The sequence below is a fragment of the Arachis hypogaea genome, chromosome 4, assembly GCF_003086295.3.
Source record: "Arachis hypogaea cultivar Tifrunner chromosome 4, arahy.Tifrunner.gnm2.J5K5, whole genome shotgun sequence".
In the NCBI taxonomy this organism is placed as follows: domain Eukaryota; kingdom Viridiplantae; phylum Streptophyta; class Magnoliopsida; order Fabales; family Fabaceae; genus Arachis; species Arachis hypogaea.
In genome coordinates, this window is record NC_092039.1 from 74564958 (window position 1) to 74585249 (window position 20292).

At 31.5% G+C, this 20292-nt stretch overlaps 1 protein-coding gene across 2 annotated transcripts; it reads left to right on the forward strand.

Annotated features, from left to right (window-relative positions):
* Positions 1–1210: 1210 nt before the first annotated feature.
* Positions 1211–20087, forward strand: LOC112796845 (probable ADP-ribosylation factor GTPase-activating protein AGD15). Of its 2 annotated transcripts, XM_025839493.3 has the most exons (9): positions 1266–1466; positions 1553–1598; positions 2537–2595; positions 7078–7168; positions 7535–7589; positions 8984–9080; positions 9191–9347; positions 18810–18981; positions 19639–20087. In XM_025839493.3, coding segments are annotated over exons 2-9 (636 nt in total). In that variant the 5' UTR covers positions 1266–1466; positions 1553–1595; the 3' UTR covers positions 19641–20087. The 2 variants fall into 2 exon arrangements, with proteins under 2 accessions (XP_025695277.1, XP_025695278.1); XM_025839492.3 differs by lacking the exon at positions 1553–1598 and having other exon boundaries at positions 1211–1466.
* Positions 20088–20292: the final 205 nt, after the last annotated feature.

Below are 20292 nucleotides of genomic sequence, written 5' to 3' on the forward strand. Positions count from 1 at the left end.
TATATATATATATAAACACACTTATACATATATAAATAACATCACTTATTTGCATGTCTAATCTAATTGATAACCTATATTCTTGATATAATTGGTTTAGAAAGAAAAATACTATTTATACCAAAATATTCTTGACACTCATATAAAAATATGATTGTTACTAATTAATTGTGTATTTAAATTATTTTTTAATTAATAAAATAAAAAAATGCGTGTTTAATATTAAAAAATACCGATTGTCAAATCAGTGTTTATTATAAAATGTGTACACATAATCAGACTAGTTTAAAAATAATATGTATTATCAATTATTAATATGAAATATTATGATTAATTTTAAATAATTAAAATATTAAAATCATTTAAAAAGTAAATTGATTCTTAATTAATATTAATAAAATATTAAAATAATATTATAATTTATCTAAAAATTTGTATAAGTGTTAGGGATTAATAATTTTTGTATTTTGTAAATATTAATTGACCATCAATAATATTTTTAATAGTATAAAATTAAATTTAATAGTGTAAGATCATTCAATTTTCTTTTAATGATTAAATACTAACCAACATTTTAAAAAATTACTGAGCCGAAGACTTTTTCTTTTACATATTTGTAGTGTTCATGTGATTGACAAAAATTTAAAATGACCGTATCAGTAAATTTTGTGTCCTTTTCATGTCTTTGATTATAGGAAATAGATAACCATATTAAATTGAATATTCACTTTGTTTACAAGCATTCCGCATGTATCTCCATAAACCTAACTCTTGAAATTCATCTAAATTTTAATATATATAATTAATCGGTTTTGCTAAATAGACAATAACTTTTTTAAATAATATTAATAATATGCTCTAAAATTGATCTAATAAAATAAAAAAATATTCCACCTTCTAAATTACCTCCTAAACTTTAACATTAGCATAATTATCGGCACACCTAAGAAATTGAACATCTAGCCATTATTAACTATTGAATAAAAAAATAATTATCTAATTAAGAATAATTAATATAATTATCTACATACCTATTGAATTGAACATCCAATATATATAATATTTACATTGTTTAATATTTTTATTGTCTCCTTATCTTTTTTCATAATTAAATGCTTATTTTTGCGGGGATAGAGAGGGGTGTGTGTGATTTGATTTGAGTTGGTGGTTCCAACTAAATTGACGTGTAAAAGGCGACAAGGATAGAGGGAGTGATGATAGCATGTTGTAAATCAAATTAAAGCTCGGAAATGCCGCCAGCAAGAGGACACTTCCCTTAGTCACAAAACTCGCCTCTCTACAAAAGCTAAGGCAAACTAATAAATAACTAAACAAGTTCGTTCTTCATTCATTTCTCATCCATTTTGAGCAATTTTCCTTCCTTTCTCGTGTTCACTTGGTTACCCTCAAGAATCATGAACGGGAAAGCCTCAATCTCCAAGGAGCTTAATGCCAAGCATACCAAGGTTTCTTGCTACTCCTTGTTTTGCCCTCTCTCTTTTCAAGTATATATATATATCGTTTTGTAAGTTCTAGTTTTGATTTTGTGTAGTTTTTTGAGCTGGGTGCTTTGAAGTCGCTCCTTCTTTTAATACATGGTTTGTGTCCTTAATTAAAGTCCTATTTTATTTATTTTCTTTGTTGATCCACAAGCTAAGAAGTCAAGAACAAGTGTTATTGGATGGAAACTTGATACGATTTATACTAAACCTCAAACCGTTCTGTTCTGCTAAAATATACTAATGATACAGAAAATGATATTTTAACATGGGAAAAAATTGTCTGATCTGTATTATTATTATTATAAAATTTTTAATTGACAATTTGTGTAAATAATTTATAACTACGTTAAATGTTTGTAACTTTTACAAGTTTTATTATTTTTTTAATGAAATAATGCTACATCAGTCATTTCTATCAATAATTTTTTTTTAAAAAAAATAGAAAAAACTATAACTAGATACACATTACATATTTTAGTATATAAAAAATCCTACCTGATAAAAAAAATCAATCATTAAATTAATTATTATATATTTATTTATATATAAATATATATTATTTAATTTACTTTTAATTTATATTTTATATAAATATCTGATTTTATTATTAATTTTTAATGTATACATAATATAATTGTTACCGTATATATGCAGATACATATTTCTAATTTTTGTAGTTCATAATTAGACAGAGTTGCTGATAGTATTTTTGTGTTTTTGATATTTGTAACACTCATTTCGTCATTCGCACATTCTTTTTAACTTTTGATTTACCCCTTTAAATTATATTGGATAAAAAAAAAATACGTATTAGGTGTGCAAATAAATATCACTATTCTTCTGGGGTTAAAACCAATTTACTTTTTCACTTTTTGGTCATGCTCTAATTTTGGCTTTAGTTCTTAGATTGAGTTAAATTTTCTGTGATAATATAATAATTTAAATCAAAATCAGAGGTGTAGGAACAGATGGATTATTTAACCTTTATTAGTTATTTTTGTTTCTTATATGATGCCACTTGTCACTATTTGCAGATCTTAGAAGGACTTATGAAGCTACAAGAAAATAGGGAATGTGCAGACTGCCGGAACAAGTAACGCATTTCATCATCACTTTTTTTTTTAATTTAATTTATAGATAAATGAAAATGATTTTATTCATCAACAAACACAATATCTATCTAATAAAAATAAGATCAGTAAAATTTGCTTCATTTTAACAAAACAATTAACAATCTATGAATATTATTAACAGAGCACAAACATTGTTACATATTGTTTCACATTCAAACTTTGAGAAGCCAATGCAAGTGTATCATAATATTAGGTAATAGTTGCAGTGCAAGAAAACAACTTAAAATGTTAAATTATTTGAAGTCCTAATACTATGTACTAAAATATCATTCAATGACAAATAGATGCACTAAAAAAGGAATTTAAAAGAAATTGAGGTAACAACTACCTATCCCTGCTTCTTCTTCTTCTGACTCCATATGAAATCTTCACTAAAAGTCTTTCAAGATGATGTCAACAAGGGATCAAATATTTTGTTCAGGCTTAGGGTACACACATTTCATTATAGTTTTTCTGCACTTTTTAATGATAGCTTAAAAGATCAACGACAAATATTCCTCTCTATTGATCCATTCTCACAGCAGTATATGCTCCTTTTTCTGCTGTGAAACATGATGATTAGAAGATGGCAATTCAGTAATTTCAATACCTAGAAAATAATGTAAATTCCTAAGATCCTTTAGTGGAAAGATTTTGTTAAGGTCTTGAATAAATGTTTCAATTTCTTTTGAATCACTACTTGTAACAACAACATTGTCAACATATGCAAGAAGAAAAATAACAGAATTGAAAATCTGTCTTATAAAGAGTGATAAGTCAGAACGTGCATTAGTGAATCCAAAGTCTTTTAAAGTTGCTACAAGTATTTAAAACCAAGCACTTGAGTTTACAAACTCACATATCATCAGGGCTACCATAGCCAAGAAGTTGTAACATAAAGACTTGTTCATCAAGTTTTCCATTAAGGAAAGCGTCATCGAAATCAAATTGTTTCAATTTGCAAATAAGAGACAATACAATAGTAAGAGCTATATACTTCACTAAAGTCTATGCCTTCTTGTTGGTGAAAGCCCTAAGCTACCACCTAGACTTTGTACCTTGAGGATTCTTTTTGATTGCATACACCCATTTGCAACTAATGATAGTTGCATTGGGAGGGGGATATACCAAACCCTAAGTATGACACTTTTGAAGTGCATTCATCTCAATATCCATACCATGCTCCCAATGTTCACATATAATAACTCTCTTTACAGATTTAGGAATTTGATGAACCAAATCAATAGGAGCTGAATTTTTTGTAGTGGCATTAGGAGCTAAACTTTTGCTTTTGATCTTGTAAGCATATGATGAGTATTAGAAGTAGAATGTAAATTCTGAACAGTACCAGTATTTGTACTATGAGGTAAATTTTCAAATAGTAAGCAAATCTCAATGTTAAAAATAGGCATTGGTATATCACAATGAGTGTTAGAATTACCAATAGTATTTGATGTTGGAGTATCAATAAAGATAGTAGAAGAAGATGGTGAAGAGTTAGCATCATCATGTCCAAGGACAAAATTTGTCATAGATGTAGAAGGACCTGATGTAGGAGGAGATGTTGTACTAGGTGTTGATAGAATAGTTGGTGGCTGAAAATTAAAATCAAAACTAATAATAGAAGAATTAGCAGCACTAGAGTTTAAATAAGATTGAGATTCTAATACAGATTTTTGTTGAAACAAATTATTATACAGAATTTTTTTTTCATCAAAGATCACATGTCTAGAAAGATAAATCTTACCATGCATACTCATGCACTTGTATCCTCTATGTTGATTATCATAACCCAAGAAAAGTTTTTTCTGATTTATAATCAAATTTCACTTTATTGTATGGCCTTAAGAATAAAAACAAGTACATCCAAAGACTTCTAAAAGATGATAGTCTGAAATTTTAAAAAAAAAAAATCTCTAAGGGACCTTTATTGTGTAAAATCTTGGTAGGCAATCTATTTACAATGAAGATAGTGCTGCTAAAGGCATCTTCCCAAAATTATATTGGGAGTAAGGCAGTAGCCAAAAGAGCTAATTCTACTTCAGTAATATGTCTATGTCTTTGTTCTACACTTCCTTGTTGTTGATGTGCATAGGCACAAGACATTCGATGTATGATTCCTTGGCTAGCAAGAAAATCAGTAAAGGCTTTGGATAAAAACTCCATACCTTCATCTGTTTGAAAAGTCTTTAGTTTACACCCGGTTGAGTTTTCATAAAGACTTTGTAGTTCTTAAATGTTGTGGAGCGTGAAATTTATTGGTTAACAAATACAAACAAACAAATTTTGTACAAGAATCAACAAAAATGATGAAATAATAAAATCTAGATCTAGAGTGAACAGGGGTTAGTCCCCAAATGTCAGCAAAAAACTAATAGAGTAAACTATATCAGATTGAACAAATGAAAGTTTATTCATCTTAGCTTTAGAACAAGGTTCACATATAAGTAAAGAATGAATGCCATAAGCTGCAGATAAAGCACATGTATTAAGAACTTGTAAAACTTATAGGTGTTGTAGTATGGCGAAGTCTTTTATGCCACAAATTCACTGAAAATTTTTTACTAGAATTAACTATCAAAGCCGTTTTTGATGTTACATCTGAATTATGAGATCTATCTCTATTACAATTCAAAGGAAAAGAAACAAGAATAGCAGTCTTAGGAACAATTAATTCATTAAAAGCATAAATGTCATTTCTAGTAGTGTCTTGAAGAAAAATCTTGTGAGTTTTGATCACGAACAATGCAATTATTAGGCCAAAATTCAAATAAAAATAGTTATTTTTTGTAAATCTGGAAACACTTAAGAGAATGTGCGTAATAGCTGGTATATGTAATAAATTCTTAAGCAGAAATTTGATTTTTGAATGTTTATCAGATAGAATTGAAGAACCAATAAGGATAAAATAGGTGTACTTTGACCATTCCCAACAAACAATTGATCCTGATCATTAGTAGATTAGAAGAATATGATGGCTAGCTGAATCTGCATACCAAAAACCATCACTTACGACTGATGGTGTAGAAAAAAAGAACCTTGGTTGGTGGAATGATGAAAATGGTAGTAGAGGATGAGAATTGGTATAGGAAATCTGAGTTGGTGGAGGTTATTATTGTGATTGTTGTAGATTTGGATTCAAAGATTGAAAGTTTTGATCAAATATATAATAAATAACAAGTCGGAATAGCATAGTGGCCTTGTCTTCCACATAGCTGGCACTGAATACTTGTAGTTGAGAACAAAAATCTACCTCTTCTTCCATTTCTACCATTAAAGCCTCTAATATTGTTGTAGTCAAATTGAAACTGTGATCGAGCAAGATTGGTCATAGGCATGCCGATTCAGATTTCTTAAACCTCTCAATCATATCTTTATAAGCCACCAAAAAAATTTCAGCTTCAACAACTCTAATAGTTCCCAATCTTGACATTACAAAAGTAATATAACTAGTGTATTCTTCATTTAAACCATCTAGAATTTCTTGGATATAATCATCTACTTGAACATAGTAACTAAGAGAGGATAAGAAATTCACAAGCTTTTGAATTTTTGAAAGATACTTTTTTACTGAAGTTGTCTTCTTTACAGATCTCAATTGAGACTTTAAACTCTCAGTTTTTGTAGCTGAAGAATCTATAAGCATCTTGTTGATGTGATCCCAAACTTGATGAAATCGAGTGAAATGTAGAACCTTATTCTTGTAAGTATTTGTCATGGAAGTAACAAGCCAGGTGTTGTAGAGTGTGAGATTATCTAATCTCCATTTCTTGAATTCTTCTGATTTAGTCTTGGTCTTCTTGGTGTCATCAACCATGAATTCTTATGAAATTTTAGAAGAATCCAAATGATCTTCCATATCTAAGCACTGTATCGTGAGATAGATTTAGGTGTCTCCATGTTAAAAAATTATTATCATCTAATTGTTTAGTAAACAAAGGACCGGAATAGACTTCTTCAAAAAAAAGTCTGTGAGTGAAATTTTCATGATGCAGAAAAAAATTGAAACAAAAAAAGTTTGATTGATATAGAAAATACAGATGAAACTGGAAAGAGAATGAAAGAAATTCCGAGAAAAATTATCTAGAACCTGACTCTAGATACTATGAAAGCTTCTCGCATTAGAAGTAACTGTAGCTAAGATGAAAATAGAATTAAAAAAGAAAGTTTCTCGCATTAGAAGAGAGATAGATTATATTACTAAAGAACAAGAAAAAAGACTAAGCTACCCTTACTCTATTATAATAGTAAAAAATCAATATTATAATTTTTGGAATGAAGACTATATATGCCAAATATCAAATAGTGATTTTAATGTTCAAAGAGCATTATATTTTTCCATGAATCGTATGGTAAAGGATTATTTTCACATGCACGTTCACAAATTACTTAATGGGAAGAGATGTTATTCTAAATTATGGTTAGTTTATAATGATTGCAACACTTGATTTACAAATTTTTAGGGCACCACGATGGGCGAGTGTGAACCTAGGGATATTTATTTGCATGCAATGTTCCGGGATACACCGAGGTCTTGGAGTGCATATATCCAAGGTTTTCATCGACAACTTTTAGCCTAATAACTTGTTCTCTTCTGATCTATTGAGATTATTTTTATATATGCTTCAGACTTAGACAAATATACAACAGGATATTATGGTGAATTGGAAGCAGACAAACATAGAATTATCCTCGCCTAATAATAACTACAGAACTATCTAATTAATTACCATTTGCTTATAGTTGCTAGGTTCAGTGGTTCTACTTGGTCATGCAAAGCCGCCAATAAGCCACTATTTGTATGATTAAAAATTGTCTTACTGTAGTCCTTAGATATACGTTTAATTTATACACACATATATATGTTTAGTGTATGTATCGATAATTGATGATATGCCTTCTGATTTTACGTGCGATTAGGTGCGATCTACAACCTTGGATACATGGTTGCCCGATCAAGTTTCTTTCATGCAATGTAAGCATCAAATTTGTCTTTAAAACATTATTTATTTTTAAATTGATTTTTTAATTTTTTTAATTAAATTTGTCTTTTAAAAATTTTAAATTAATTAATTAGTCTTTTCATCATTTTGTCTTGTTCATGATGTTAACATATTTACTAATGCAACATATTAAGTGATACTACATCTCACAGTCCTAATTGAATGCTAATATAATAAATTTATAAAATTAGTCAAAATCAATTCAAAAATTGAAAAATTTTAATATTTCAAGATCTCCTTCAATTTAAGATTAATTTAAACTAATTGTATAAATTTATCATGTTAACAGCTAATTAAGATGATCAAATATATGCTGTAATTAATATAATATCACTTAATGTACTATATCAGTAAATTTTGATACTATGAGTATTGAAAATGACAAAAAAAATTAATATAATTAATTTAAAATCTTTAAAAAATAAATTTAATTAAAAAAAATTCAAAAGTTAATTTAAAAAACGTATAATTTTTCAAAGACTAATATGACCATTTACACAAATAACTACTTATGCAATCCCTTTGTTATTTTCTTAGTGTGTTTAGGATTCTTATGGAAGAGGTTCGTAAAATTTTAAACTCCATTGACGAGGATTTCATTTTAATATTTGATTCTCAAAATGAATTGTACTTATTAATTTTAAATATATATAAAGCCTTTTCTTAACTAATACTCTGTAATTTAAGATACAGAAAATGATTAGAGATAGAAGTATTTGCCTTTTTTTTAATTCCATACAGAATATACATAGATATACACATAAGATTATCAAATAACTTAATTTTGTCCATTTAAGTTTGACCCGCTTAAATTTACAGATTAAATAGACTAATTCGTTTAAATTTATTTTTTTATTACCATAATTTTTTAATCTTAGCCGTGTATGGCCAGCCTAATAAGTTAAATGGGCGAGACTCAATTATCTTTCTATTTTATTTTTTAAAAAATATTTTAACAAAAAATATTACTTTTAACTCAAAAATCATAGTTAAAATCATAAATGAACAATGACTTTTTAATTGATGGGTTGAGTTTTCAATTCAGAAAAAAAAATTATTGATCATAGGTGTCAATTTTTTTTAAAAAATACAAAAAAATTAAATATCGTTCTTGTTGAGTTTGTAGATTTGTCTATTTAATTTGTTATTTTTTTAATCCAAAATTTAAATGAATCTAATTATAAAGATAAAAATTTTAAATTTTTTTATTTAAACAAATAAATAAAATAATTTTATAGATTTAATCCATTTTAATGCTCTGATCTACACATGCTTTTTTTTTAATTTTTTCTTTTCATTTCACTTTTGAATATCTTATATTAATGCCTACTAAACTAGTCTCTTGATTTACATGTCTCATATGTAGTTATGGGTAATGAAAAATCAAATAAGGATTGGGAGGCAAAGCTGCCCCCCAATTTCGACAGAGGCACAATGGGAATTGAGAAATTTATTTATTCCAAGTAAATAATTAAACTTTGAAACTTTTAATACCGAGATTTTATTTTACTTTTAAAGACATCACCTGAAAGTTGAAATTAGACGATTATATTTAATTTTCATGGAATTGCAGGTATGTGGAGAAAAAGTGGGCTTCAAAAGAAGGATTAATTAGTGGAGCTACAAATTATTTCCCGAAGAACATTAGTAGGAAACTTTCTTTAGAAGAAAGCATTCTTTCCAAACACGTGGCACAAGTTCTGCCTCCATTGACACGAGCTCATGGTGGGGTAAGTCATAAACAATACAAATACAATTATGTTAAAGATAATAACAATAATCACTATTTAATTATTTATATAAAAATATAAAATAATTTATATTCATATTTATAATAAATTTTTTTAAATGATATAAGAATAAAATATGTTTTTTTATCTCAACATTTTTAAAATTATCTTTAACGTTTAATTTGAATCAATTATATTCTTAATTTTTAAAATGAGTTTTAATATTAATCATGCTATTAAATTTTTAACAATTAAAAATTAATCAAATTTTTTTCTCAATTTTATCTTTAAGCTAATCCTACCTTCCAAATTTCAATCCTAATTGTCAAATCAAACCCCATCATTATCACTGTCATCACTGCCATCTATCCCTCTATCATCACCACTAGCCACCGCTATAGTTGTTTGAAGTGAAGAGAGAAAGCCTGAAACAGTGAAAGAGGAAGGAAAGAAAGCAAATATTGTTGGAATGCATTAACAAGGGGATCGAAAGCTAATAAGAAAGTTAAAGACTTATTACTTTCAGTGATGGATGAGTAAGTTTGGAGTTGAATCTGAGGTGAGAGTGAAGGTGAGGGCGGTTACTGGAGGGGGTGGTGGCGGAGAAAGAAAAAGAGGAGAAAGAGGAAAAGAAAGAGGGTATGTAGAACCTCTCAAAGATGGCCATGAAGAAGAACATGGAGATGAGAATGGAAGTGACAATGAAACCAAAGGAAACTGCATTACCGGAGCTATCAAAGTTGGACCAATGTTGAGGAAGATTTTCATCAACCATCTTGTGCACCTTCATTCACTGCTACTATGGTGCTCCAATGGATGCCCATCCATGACCACCAATTTTAAACATTAAAAAACATTTTAAAAATTAAAAAAATTAAAAAATTATTTTAAACTTTCTTAATAAAAAATCTAAAACAAAAAGAAGCATACAAAACTTAATAAAAAAGATATATCTAAAAGTTATTTTAAAAATTTTTAAATCTAACGAGATATCTAAAAAATATTAAAAAACAACATTAAAAAACTAAAAAAAATCTAAAATTATTAAAATAATTATTCAAAATGAAAACAAAAAAAAAATCCAAAACCAACACAGAAAAAAAGAAACAAAGGGAGATGTGGAGAAAGGATGGCTTTGCACGTCGCAACGGAGGGAGATGTGGCGTTCGGTGGCCCTGCACGATGCGAGGAGGGAGCCACAGTGGTTGCTTGAGCTATGCAACGCAAGGGAGGGAGCCACAGTGGTCGAAGGCGCTGCACATCACGACGGAGGGAGCTGCGATGTTTAGCAGGGCTTTGTGATGCGAGGTGGGAGCCGTGATGGCTACAGGTGCTGGGATTCGCAACAGAGGGAGCAGCGGTAGTTGGCGGCGCTGCACCCTGCGGTGGTGGTTGGCCGGAATGTGGGGAGGGATTAGTATTTTTCACGTGGATGAGGAGAGAGAGATTCAGGTTTGTGTAGTTAGTTTTTCTATTATGTACTGTCAAGGGAATCAGGATAAAACTAGGTTGACTCTTTTTTAGAAATTTTTTTATTGGAACCTATTTTACCCTAGTAGATTACAATTGGCTGTACCACTAATTGGTCCCTTATACTTTTTTTTCTGATTGATCTCTTCTCTTTTTTCTCTTCTTCTCCTTCATTATCACCATCATCATCATTTTCTACAAAAGTGACACATACATTTTGGTTAATCACATAAAAAGTCTATTAGAATGACATTGAAATTTTTGATAAATAACACAAAAAATTAAGAACTACAAGTCTAAAACCTTAACTCAATAAATAAATGTGTTTCAGAACTAAAAAATATATTAATTTGTTACAAATGATACAGAAAATAGTTAAACTCCTTATATATGAGTTTAATATCACTTAATCAGTTTAATAATAAAAAAATATTTTTTAAATTAAAATGATATAGAAATTTTTTGTGAAAGACACGATAAGTTTTCAAAAGATCAGACCACAAGTTAAGAAATATTCTAATAACTTTTAATTGGTTAAAAAATTTTTGTGTTATGTTTAAGAAATTACGGTGTCAAAATTAACAAACTACATGTGTCATGATCATGGTTTTGAAAATCGGACCGGACCGACTGGTTCAACCGGATTAACCGAAAACCGGTCACATGGTCGGTCCGATTGACATCCAGAACCGTTCTGCAAAAAACTGGTAAAAAATCAGTCGAACCGGTAGTTAACCGGTGAACTGGCCAAACCGGCGGAGATTTTTAACGGTTTTGATTTTTTATTGTTGCTTGAAACGGCGTCGTTTTTGACGCAGAAAAAAAAAGAAAACCCATACTGGCAGTACAAAAGGCTCACTCTCCCTTCACTTTCACAATTCACACAACCTAAACCTTATCAGAGAACTCAGACAAGAGCAACCCCTACCAACAGCTGCTTTTCACGGTAAGCACTCCTCAGCTCCTCCTCTCCTCGTTGACGCAACCTGCGTCGATCACCCCACTCACATCCCTCTGTCTTCGGTTCGTTTACTTCGTTTTTATCGCCAGCTCGCCGCCCAAATCAACTCTCTGCTCGCCTCTCCGTTCTCTGCGGCAAGTGTCACTGCATGCTTCTTCAATGTCGTCAGCGGTAAACTCCTCGACTCTAACCTAGTCGTTCTTCCCTGATTCGAGTTTCTAATTAGTAGCAGTAGCCAGCAAGTTTACAGCCCCCCGATCTGAGATCTAGCGTTATCACGGCGGCCAGATCTGAGATCTAACTCTCCTTCCCGTTCACCCACTACTCCATCGATATGTCTGCCAGGTACTGATTTCTGCTCATCTACTTGTTTATTTTTTTTAATGCAGAGTTCAATTTTTGAACACCTACTGTTGACAGTATGAGAAATCTTTTCTTTCTTGCTGTTGTGAAAATTGGAATCCCTAGGATTTAGAGCTGAGCTAGCATGAGTTTTTGTGGAATCTTGATTTGGAAGAAGCATTAGAAGCATGCATTTTTTTGTAATTTCAGAGCATCATTGTATCTGAGTGTTTGTGGTGGTTCTTGAAGTCTGCAGTGTTGAATCTTGGATTTGGTTGCTTTTGGAGGAAATGTTAGAGCTCAAGGGCATCCCTACGTAAGCTTGGAAAGAAGAAGAACATTTTTTTCTGTATTTTGTGTCTTAAGACTTGTTCTGATGATGTTCTGTATCAATATTTGAGAGATAACTTGTATGCGCTGAGACTGTCTATTGCTAAAATCACTCTTCTGAAACCAAATTTCTGGCCTTTTAATTAAACTAGTTCAACCACGGTTCGACTCCGGTTAACCATTGAACCATTAAACCAGTTATTCGACCGGTTCAATGACCAGTCCGATTTTCGCAACCTTGGTCATGATTAAAAAATTTTGGTACTATTTTTTAATAAATAGTATACAATTCAAAACAACTCCTCCTCTTCCTCGTCATCATTATCTTCATCATCTTTTTCACATTTCTATAATTCTTCTTTTTTTCACCCTCTTAACAAGAATTTGTATCACGGTTAAGAAATTTTTTGTGTCACGGTTAAAAATATTTCGATATTATTTTTATGATAAATTCTATACAATTTAAAATTTTTCTCCTTCTCTTATTCTTTTTCTTCATCACTATCACTGTCATCTTCTTATTCATCTTTCCTTTCTTGTTTTACCTTCTCATAATTCTTCTTATTTTATCTCTTAATAAGAAAAAAATCAAGAAAAAAGAGAAGACAAAAATTAAACAAAGAAAAAATGAAATAAAAAAGCTGAAACAAATTTGGAGGAGGAAAAGGAAGAGGAAAGTAAGAAGAAATAAAAAAAATACAGCAACAACAATAATAAAAAGAATAACGATGAGGAAAAAATATGCGAAGAAGAACAAACACGAAGCAAAAGAAGTGTGTGATTCATACGCATGTTATATAATTGATTTTTGTTGTATTTTATTATGCCTAATATAATTTATCATGTACTCACACACACACATAAATAAATACCAATACGAATACACAATTCATTTATTTTGCATCCCAATATGGTATTAGATGAGAATTTTTATGCTTCTGTCCTTTTTTCCTTTTTGGTAATTCTTTCCAAGAAAATTCTCCAATTTTCTCGCCACGATCCTCTCTTGTTCTCATCACGAACATCATAACCACTTAGATTTCTACTTTTTCTCAATTGATTTCTCCTTTTCCTCAATTGATTTTTTCTATTCTTCGATTTCTTCTTGACTAATTTTTGAGCAATGATGTTGACCCTTTCAAATAAAGTTCCGTCACAAGCGGTTCCTCCGGCTTCGATGCTACGTTCATCAATTCCTGATGCTTATACACTTCATTCAAGTGATCACCTAGGGCTCATACTGGTGTCTCAACCACTTCAAGAAAATAATTATGCTTCTTGGTGCCGATCGATAAGTCTCGCACTCAGTGGAAAGCGCAAAATCGGGTTCATTGATGGCTCCTTCCCAAAATCAGACCCCACTCTTGATCTAGTGCTTGCAGAAATATGGTAATGCACCAATGATATCGTCACTAGTTGGTTGCTAAATTCGATTTCAAAAGATATCGCAGCAAGTGTGATTTACTCTGGCTCAGCTACACTTTTATGGCAAGATCTAAAAGCTAGGTTCTCCTAAAGCAACGCACCTCAAATTTTTGAGTTCAAGAAATCACTGATGACACTGATTCAAGGATCTCTCACTATCTCACAATGCTTCACAAAGCTGAAGATTCTTTGGGAAGAACTCAACACCTTTAAGCCTCTTGTTGCTTGTTCTTGCGGTGTAGTGAAGGTCATCCAAGTGTATCTTAGTCAAGAGTATGTCATGCTATTCCTCATGGGATTGAATGATAATTTGGCAAATATGAGGAACCAAATTCTGCTCTCAAATCTTCTGCCTCCAATTGAAAAAGTTTTCTCGCTAGTGCTGCAAGAGGAGAAACAGCGAGCACTCACTTCATCTCAACCACCTCAACACATGGCTTTTGCCGTGAAGCAAGCTCCAAGACTCATGGCAACTTTTGGATCTAAGATGAAAGGCAAGAAAGACCGTCCTCAATGTGCACACTATGGCTATCTCGGCCACACAGAAGAAAAGTGCTACAAACTGCATGCCTATCCACCCGGCTACTCACAAAGCAGAAATACTCGCCAAGTCGCTCAAGTGAATCATGTCGACAAGCTCGAGCCAAGCCAAGAAAATCAAGATTTCCAGCCAAGCAATGGATTCTCACTTACAGCATCACAATACAATCAGTTAATGGCGTTGCTTCAGACTCAGCAAGCAATGCAAGCCATAGAACCTGAAATCTGTGGAGGTGAAAGATTTTCTTCATGTTACATGAATCAAAAGGCAATGTCTAGCTCCTGAATCATTGATTCAGGGGCAACCACACACATAACTAACTCCTTCACTGCTCTTATCAACCCACAATCATTACTTAATCATTTTGTAGCTCTACCAGATCAAACTAGAATTAAGGCCTTAGCCACGGGCAGTGTCATTTTTAGCCCCCATCTAACCATCTACAATGCCATTTTTATTCATTCTTTTCGGTGAATTTAATTTCTGTAAGTTCTTTACTAAAATTGTCTTGTTGCATCGTAACCTTCGCTGACCTCTCTTTCATTATACAGGACAAGATCTCCAAGAAGGTGATTGGCAAAGGTGATGAGTTAGATGATTTGTTTGTACTGCAATCACCTTCCATAACACCTTCCACACACATTACTGGTTCTTGTCATCAAGCGTCCTTTGTTAGTAGTGATGTTTGGCATATTCGTTTAGGTCACACATCTGAAAAGATTTTGAATAAATTGAGTCCTGTTTTGTCATTAAAACCCATCAAATACAATCATTCAAATTATCCTGTATGTCCTTTAGCAAAACTTAAGTGTCTTTCTTTCCAGTCACAAAATAATTTCTGTAATAATGCCTTTGAATTGATTCACTGTGACATTTGGGGCCCTTATCATACTTCCACATACAATAGTATAAGATATTTCCTCGCAATTGTGGATGATCATTCAAGATTTAGTTGGACTTATCTTTTGAGACAAAAATCCGATGCTACTAATATTCTTATGAATTTTGTTAACATAGTGGAAACTCAATTCAGTGTTAACGTGAAACAAATTCGATCGGACAATGCCAAGGAGTTATTACTCACTGATTTTCTGCAGTTGAAGGGCATAATTCACCAATTTTCATGTGTAGAGAGACCCGAGCAGAATTCGATTGTAGAAAAAAAAGCATCAACACTTACTTAATGCTGCAAGAGCCCTCTTTTTTCAGTTTAAGGCGCCCATCAAATTATAGGAAGAATGTATTCTGACTACTACCTTCTTGGTGAATAGGATGCCTAGTCTAGCCCTGCAGCACACTTCACCATATGAGAAATTATTTCTCAAGCAACCAGATTAATTATTATGTACTGTGGGTTTTCAGGTGTCTAGTTCATGCATCCACGTTAATATCTTAGAGGAACAAATTCTCTCCACGGGCTATAAAAGCAGTTTTTGTTGGATATCCTTCAGGGTATAAAGGATACAAGTTATATGATTTAGAGGCAAAGAAGTTCTTCATATCTAGAGATGTCACATTCAATGAAAGTGTATTTCCCTTCAGTGAGCTACCAGCTGATTAGTCCCCTTTTGTGGATAATTTTCTAGATGTGGTGATGCCTACAGTGCTCCAACACGCTTCTCTTCATAGCTCAGCACCAATTCAGCATTCCTTTACCAATACTTTCAACCCTCATCGCCCACAATACCTTTAACACCTGATCACAATTATGATATTATCCTTGAACCTCAACCATCTCAACCTATCTTTAGAAGATCTACTATACTAACTAAACCTCCACAATATCTTCATGATTACCAATGCCATAATGTTGTCACCATAACCAATTCCAAACATTTGACCAAACCATACATGAACTTTGTAGCCAATGTAAACATCATACCTGAACCTGCTTTCTACCACCAAGCTGTGAAATACGCAGAATGGTGACAAGCCATGAATGAAGAGCTTTGAGCAATGGAAGAAACTAACACATGGACCTTGGCGCCTATCCCACAAGAAAAATATACTATAGGTTGTAGATGGGTATACAAGGTAAAATGTAAGACTGATGGATCAATAGAGAGATACAAGGCGAGGTTGGTCACAAAGGGATATACACAACAAGCTGGCATAGATTACAAAGATACCTTTTCTCTAGTAGCCAAATTAATTACTATTCGGGTTCTTCTATCACTAGCAGCCATCAATAACTTGTTTTTGTTACAAATGGACGTGAATAATGCATTCCTTAATGGTGACCTCTTTGAGGAAGTCTATATGGATTTGCCTCTTGGATGCAAGACCAAGGAGTCGAATCTTGTGTGCAAATTGAATAAGTCCATCTATGGCCTGAAACAAGCATCCAGACATTGGTTCTTTAATTTTTTTTTCAGCATTATTGAGCCACAAATTCAAACAATCCAAGAGAGACTACTCCTTTTTCACCTTTGGTACAGGTGACAGCATAGTCTACTTACTTGTATATGTGGATGACATCATCTTGGCAAGCTCCTCCAAGAAAATGATGTACAAGGTACAACACTTATTAAAATCTATGTTCAAACTCAAAGTTTTAGGTGATTTAAAATACTTTCTGGGGCTGAAACTTGTAAGATCATCTGAAGGCATTGTCCTTAGCCAAAGAAAGTACACCTTGAGCATATTGGAAGACACTAACTTTGTTGATGCTAAGTCAAGTTCCTTACCTATGGAGACAAATCTGAGGATGAGTGCCTTTGATGGGGACCATTGCATGATCCTTCAACTTATAGGCGTATGATTGGAAGGCTAATATAATTTACAATATCACGCCCTGACATCACATATGCTATCTCCACATTGAGTCAATTTCTATCCAAACCAGTCACCACTCATCTTATTGCTCTCCACTTCTTACTTAAGTAATTAAAAGGGACTGTGGGATAAGGCATTCTCTTCTCTGCCAAGTCAGAACTGCGACTTATGGCATACGTTGACATTGATTGGGCAGGTTGCCTGGATACTAGAAGAAGTGTTACCGGTTACTGTGTTTTTATTGGTGATTCCCTTATCTCTTGGAGATCAAAGAAGCAACACACTGTCTCAAGGACTTCCGCTGAATCCGAATACCCGGGCCATGGCAGGAGTGGCAGCTGAATTAACCTGGTTAAGAGACCTTTTTTCTTCTGACTTTGAAGTTGACATTCCATCTTTTATGCTCTTTTGTGATTCACAATCAGTCATCCACATTGCAACGAATCGCACATTTCATGAAAGAGCAAAGCATATCAAGATCGATTGTCACTTTATTCGAGAGCGAGTAATGGCAGGATTTCTGAATCTCATTCACATTTGGACACAACACCAACTAGCGATATGTTTACTAAGCCTGTAACTCTAGCTCAGTTCAATAATCTCATTTCCAAGTTTGGCATGATAAACATTTATCTGCCAACTTGAGAAGAAATATTATACTTAATATAATTTATTATGTACTCTCGTACTCATATATATATATATATATATATATAATTCATTTATTTTACATTCAATATATTTAGATCAACTTAATTAAATTTGATTGATAAAAATATTTAAATGTATAGTAAAACCAATATTTAATATTAAAGTGTGTATGTGTGAGTGTAATTAGAGAAAAACAAATTAGTAAAATCTCTTTTCGGTATTTTCTTTTGAAAAAAAATTTTGTAATTTTACTATTTAGTTATATTATTTTCATGATTATTTAAATATAGATTATAGTTTCTTTTTTACTTTTTTTTCTTATCTATAAATTTTAGTTGCATCATTTTGATATTTAAAAGGTGATATCAAAGACTTATGATATTAATCTTCCACTAAAGATCAAGGCATTTTAAATACAAAAAGTTGATCAGATGCAATTGAAGGAAAATGCGTAGGAATTAATCATGCAAGTGAATGAGATAGACAACAATTATGTTATTGCCAACTTACACTTGACAATAATAGATTTGGTATTGTCGTTTATCTTAACGAAAAAAAAAAAAAAGAAAAATTGGAATGCACTCACAAAATTATACAAAGCTGAGTTGTTATACAATAGAATATTCTTAAAAAGAAAACTTTATACGATTAAAATTGTGCACGTCGTGTTCTTTCTTGATAGGGTGAGCAAAACACAAGTTGAGCTGTGAGTGGTAAGATCTCTTCTAATTTTTATAATATATTTTAGTGTGTTATAGTTTTCTCTTAAAATTTGAGTTTATATATAATTTTATCACTTAATCATATTATTTTTGTTATTATTTAAATATAAATTATAATAGTAGTTTCTATTTTCTATTTTATAAATTTCAGTTGTATTACTTTATTTCATTAACTCTGATACGCAATACCAAAAAAAAATTATATGATACTTTTCATAAGCTTAGATTTTGTCCCTTCATTTCAGGGTTCCTTAGTTGTGCAAAAGAAGAGTTCAGCTCCACCGTTAATTAAGAGGGCATCTTCATCAGTTGATTTTGATAAGTTTATAGGAAAGAGCAATGGCAGTTCTGACCTTTTCGCCTTGCTTTCTGTCCAAGAAGATAAACAAGGTTTCTCAAGTTGGGCAACATTTGATTGTGAGACATCAAAAACTTTATTCTTTTACCCTTATATATTATTTTCTTCAAACAAAATTGAGGAAATTATTGTTAAACTAACTAAATAGTAAATTACAAAACGGATAAGACGTACGGTGCTACATCTTGAGCAAAATTTTAATGTGATTAATTATTAAGGCGCGGCTATTGGTCTTTTCAAATTTATATTATGAGCAATGTTAGGGGCTAGTAATTTTTGTGATTGTTAGCCATTAATTAGTCATTAATGATGATTTGATGGTGTGAGATTGGTGTGAGATTTCATCCAATGGCTTACCTTCTTCTTCTGGTTACATGCTGGCCAAAATTCAATAAAACTGCTGGCCCCTAGACTTTTTCTTATATTATATTTATTTAGTTCAAATTTAATCGATATAACAACTTACACTTGAAGTTTCAATATATATTTGTAGGACAACTGGAAGCTGGTGAAGAACATTATGATTTTGTAAATAATTTTTTTGGAGAATATAACAGGAAAATGCTTTTCTTTATTTTCGTGATTGTGTTTTGATTGGTACAAAAATAGCATGAAAATAACAACAGCGAGTTAATTACTTATAGATTGTTTTACTATATTTTGTTCAACTTGTAAATTTTTTAGATATTATTAAATTATATCGTCTATCTTTGCAGGAGGTGTGAATTAAATGGCGCAAATTCGATGAATAGATTGTCCTACAGCCAGCCGTAGGAGTTGGAGCAAGTGCCATAAGATTATCTTTGTTGATCACATTACAATTTGGCATCAGAATAATGATGTTGCATTCATTTGGTGCATGTTCTTCTTTTTCCTTGATCTTTTCAACAATGCCATCTGTACTGTCGCAGTTATTTTTGTAAACTCATCTGGAAGTCTTGCTAGTGGTCGTATGTAGCATGACTTACCTAATTAAACTAGAATTTTAAAATGGGTAATGCTACTGTGCTGAAGGAAATTTTTTTTCTCAACTGCTGAAATCATGTGGCTATGTGAAGGGATTGACGCGTGTTGTAATGTTGTCAATCATCCTGTAAAGTGCTGCTTTATACGCAGAATTTGCAGAAATTGAACATGAAATTAATGGAGAATTAGTTGATAATCATATGAGTAATCTTATGGGTTTTTTTGTCCGGTGTTTTGAAGAAATGTTTTGGTCTATGGTGTTAGACTTTTGTTTTGTTGGTATGATTTAAATATCGTGTGATAAAAGGGTTATGATGCCAATAATGTTGTGCAGAAAGAATAAAATAGGATATAGTCCTAAGGAATAATAATAACAATAATAGAAAAATAAAACAAAAAATAAT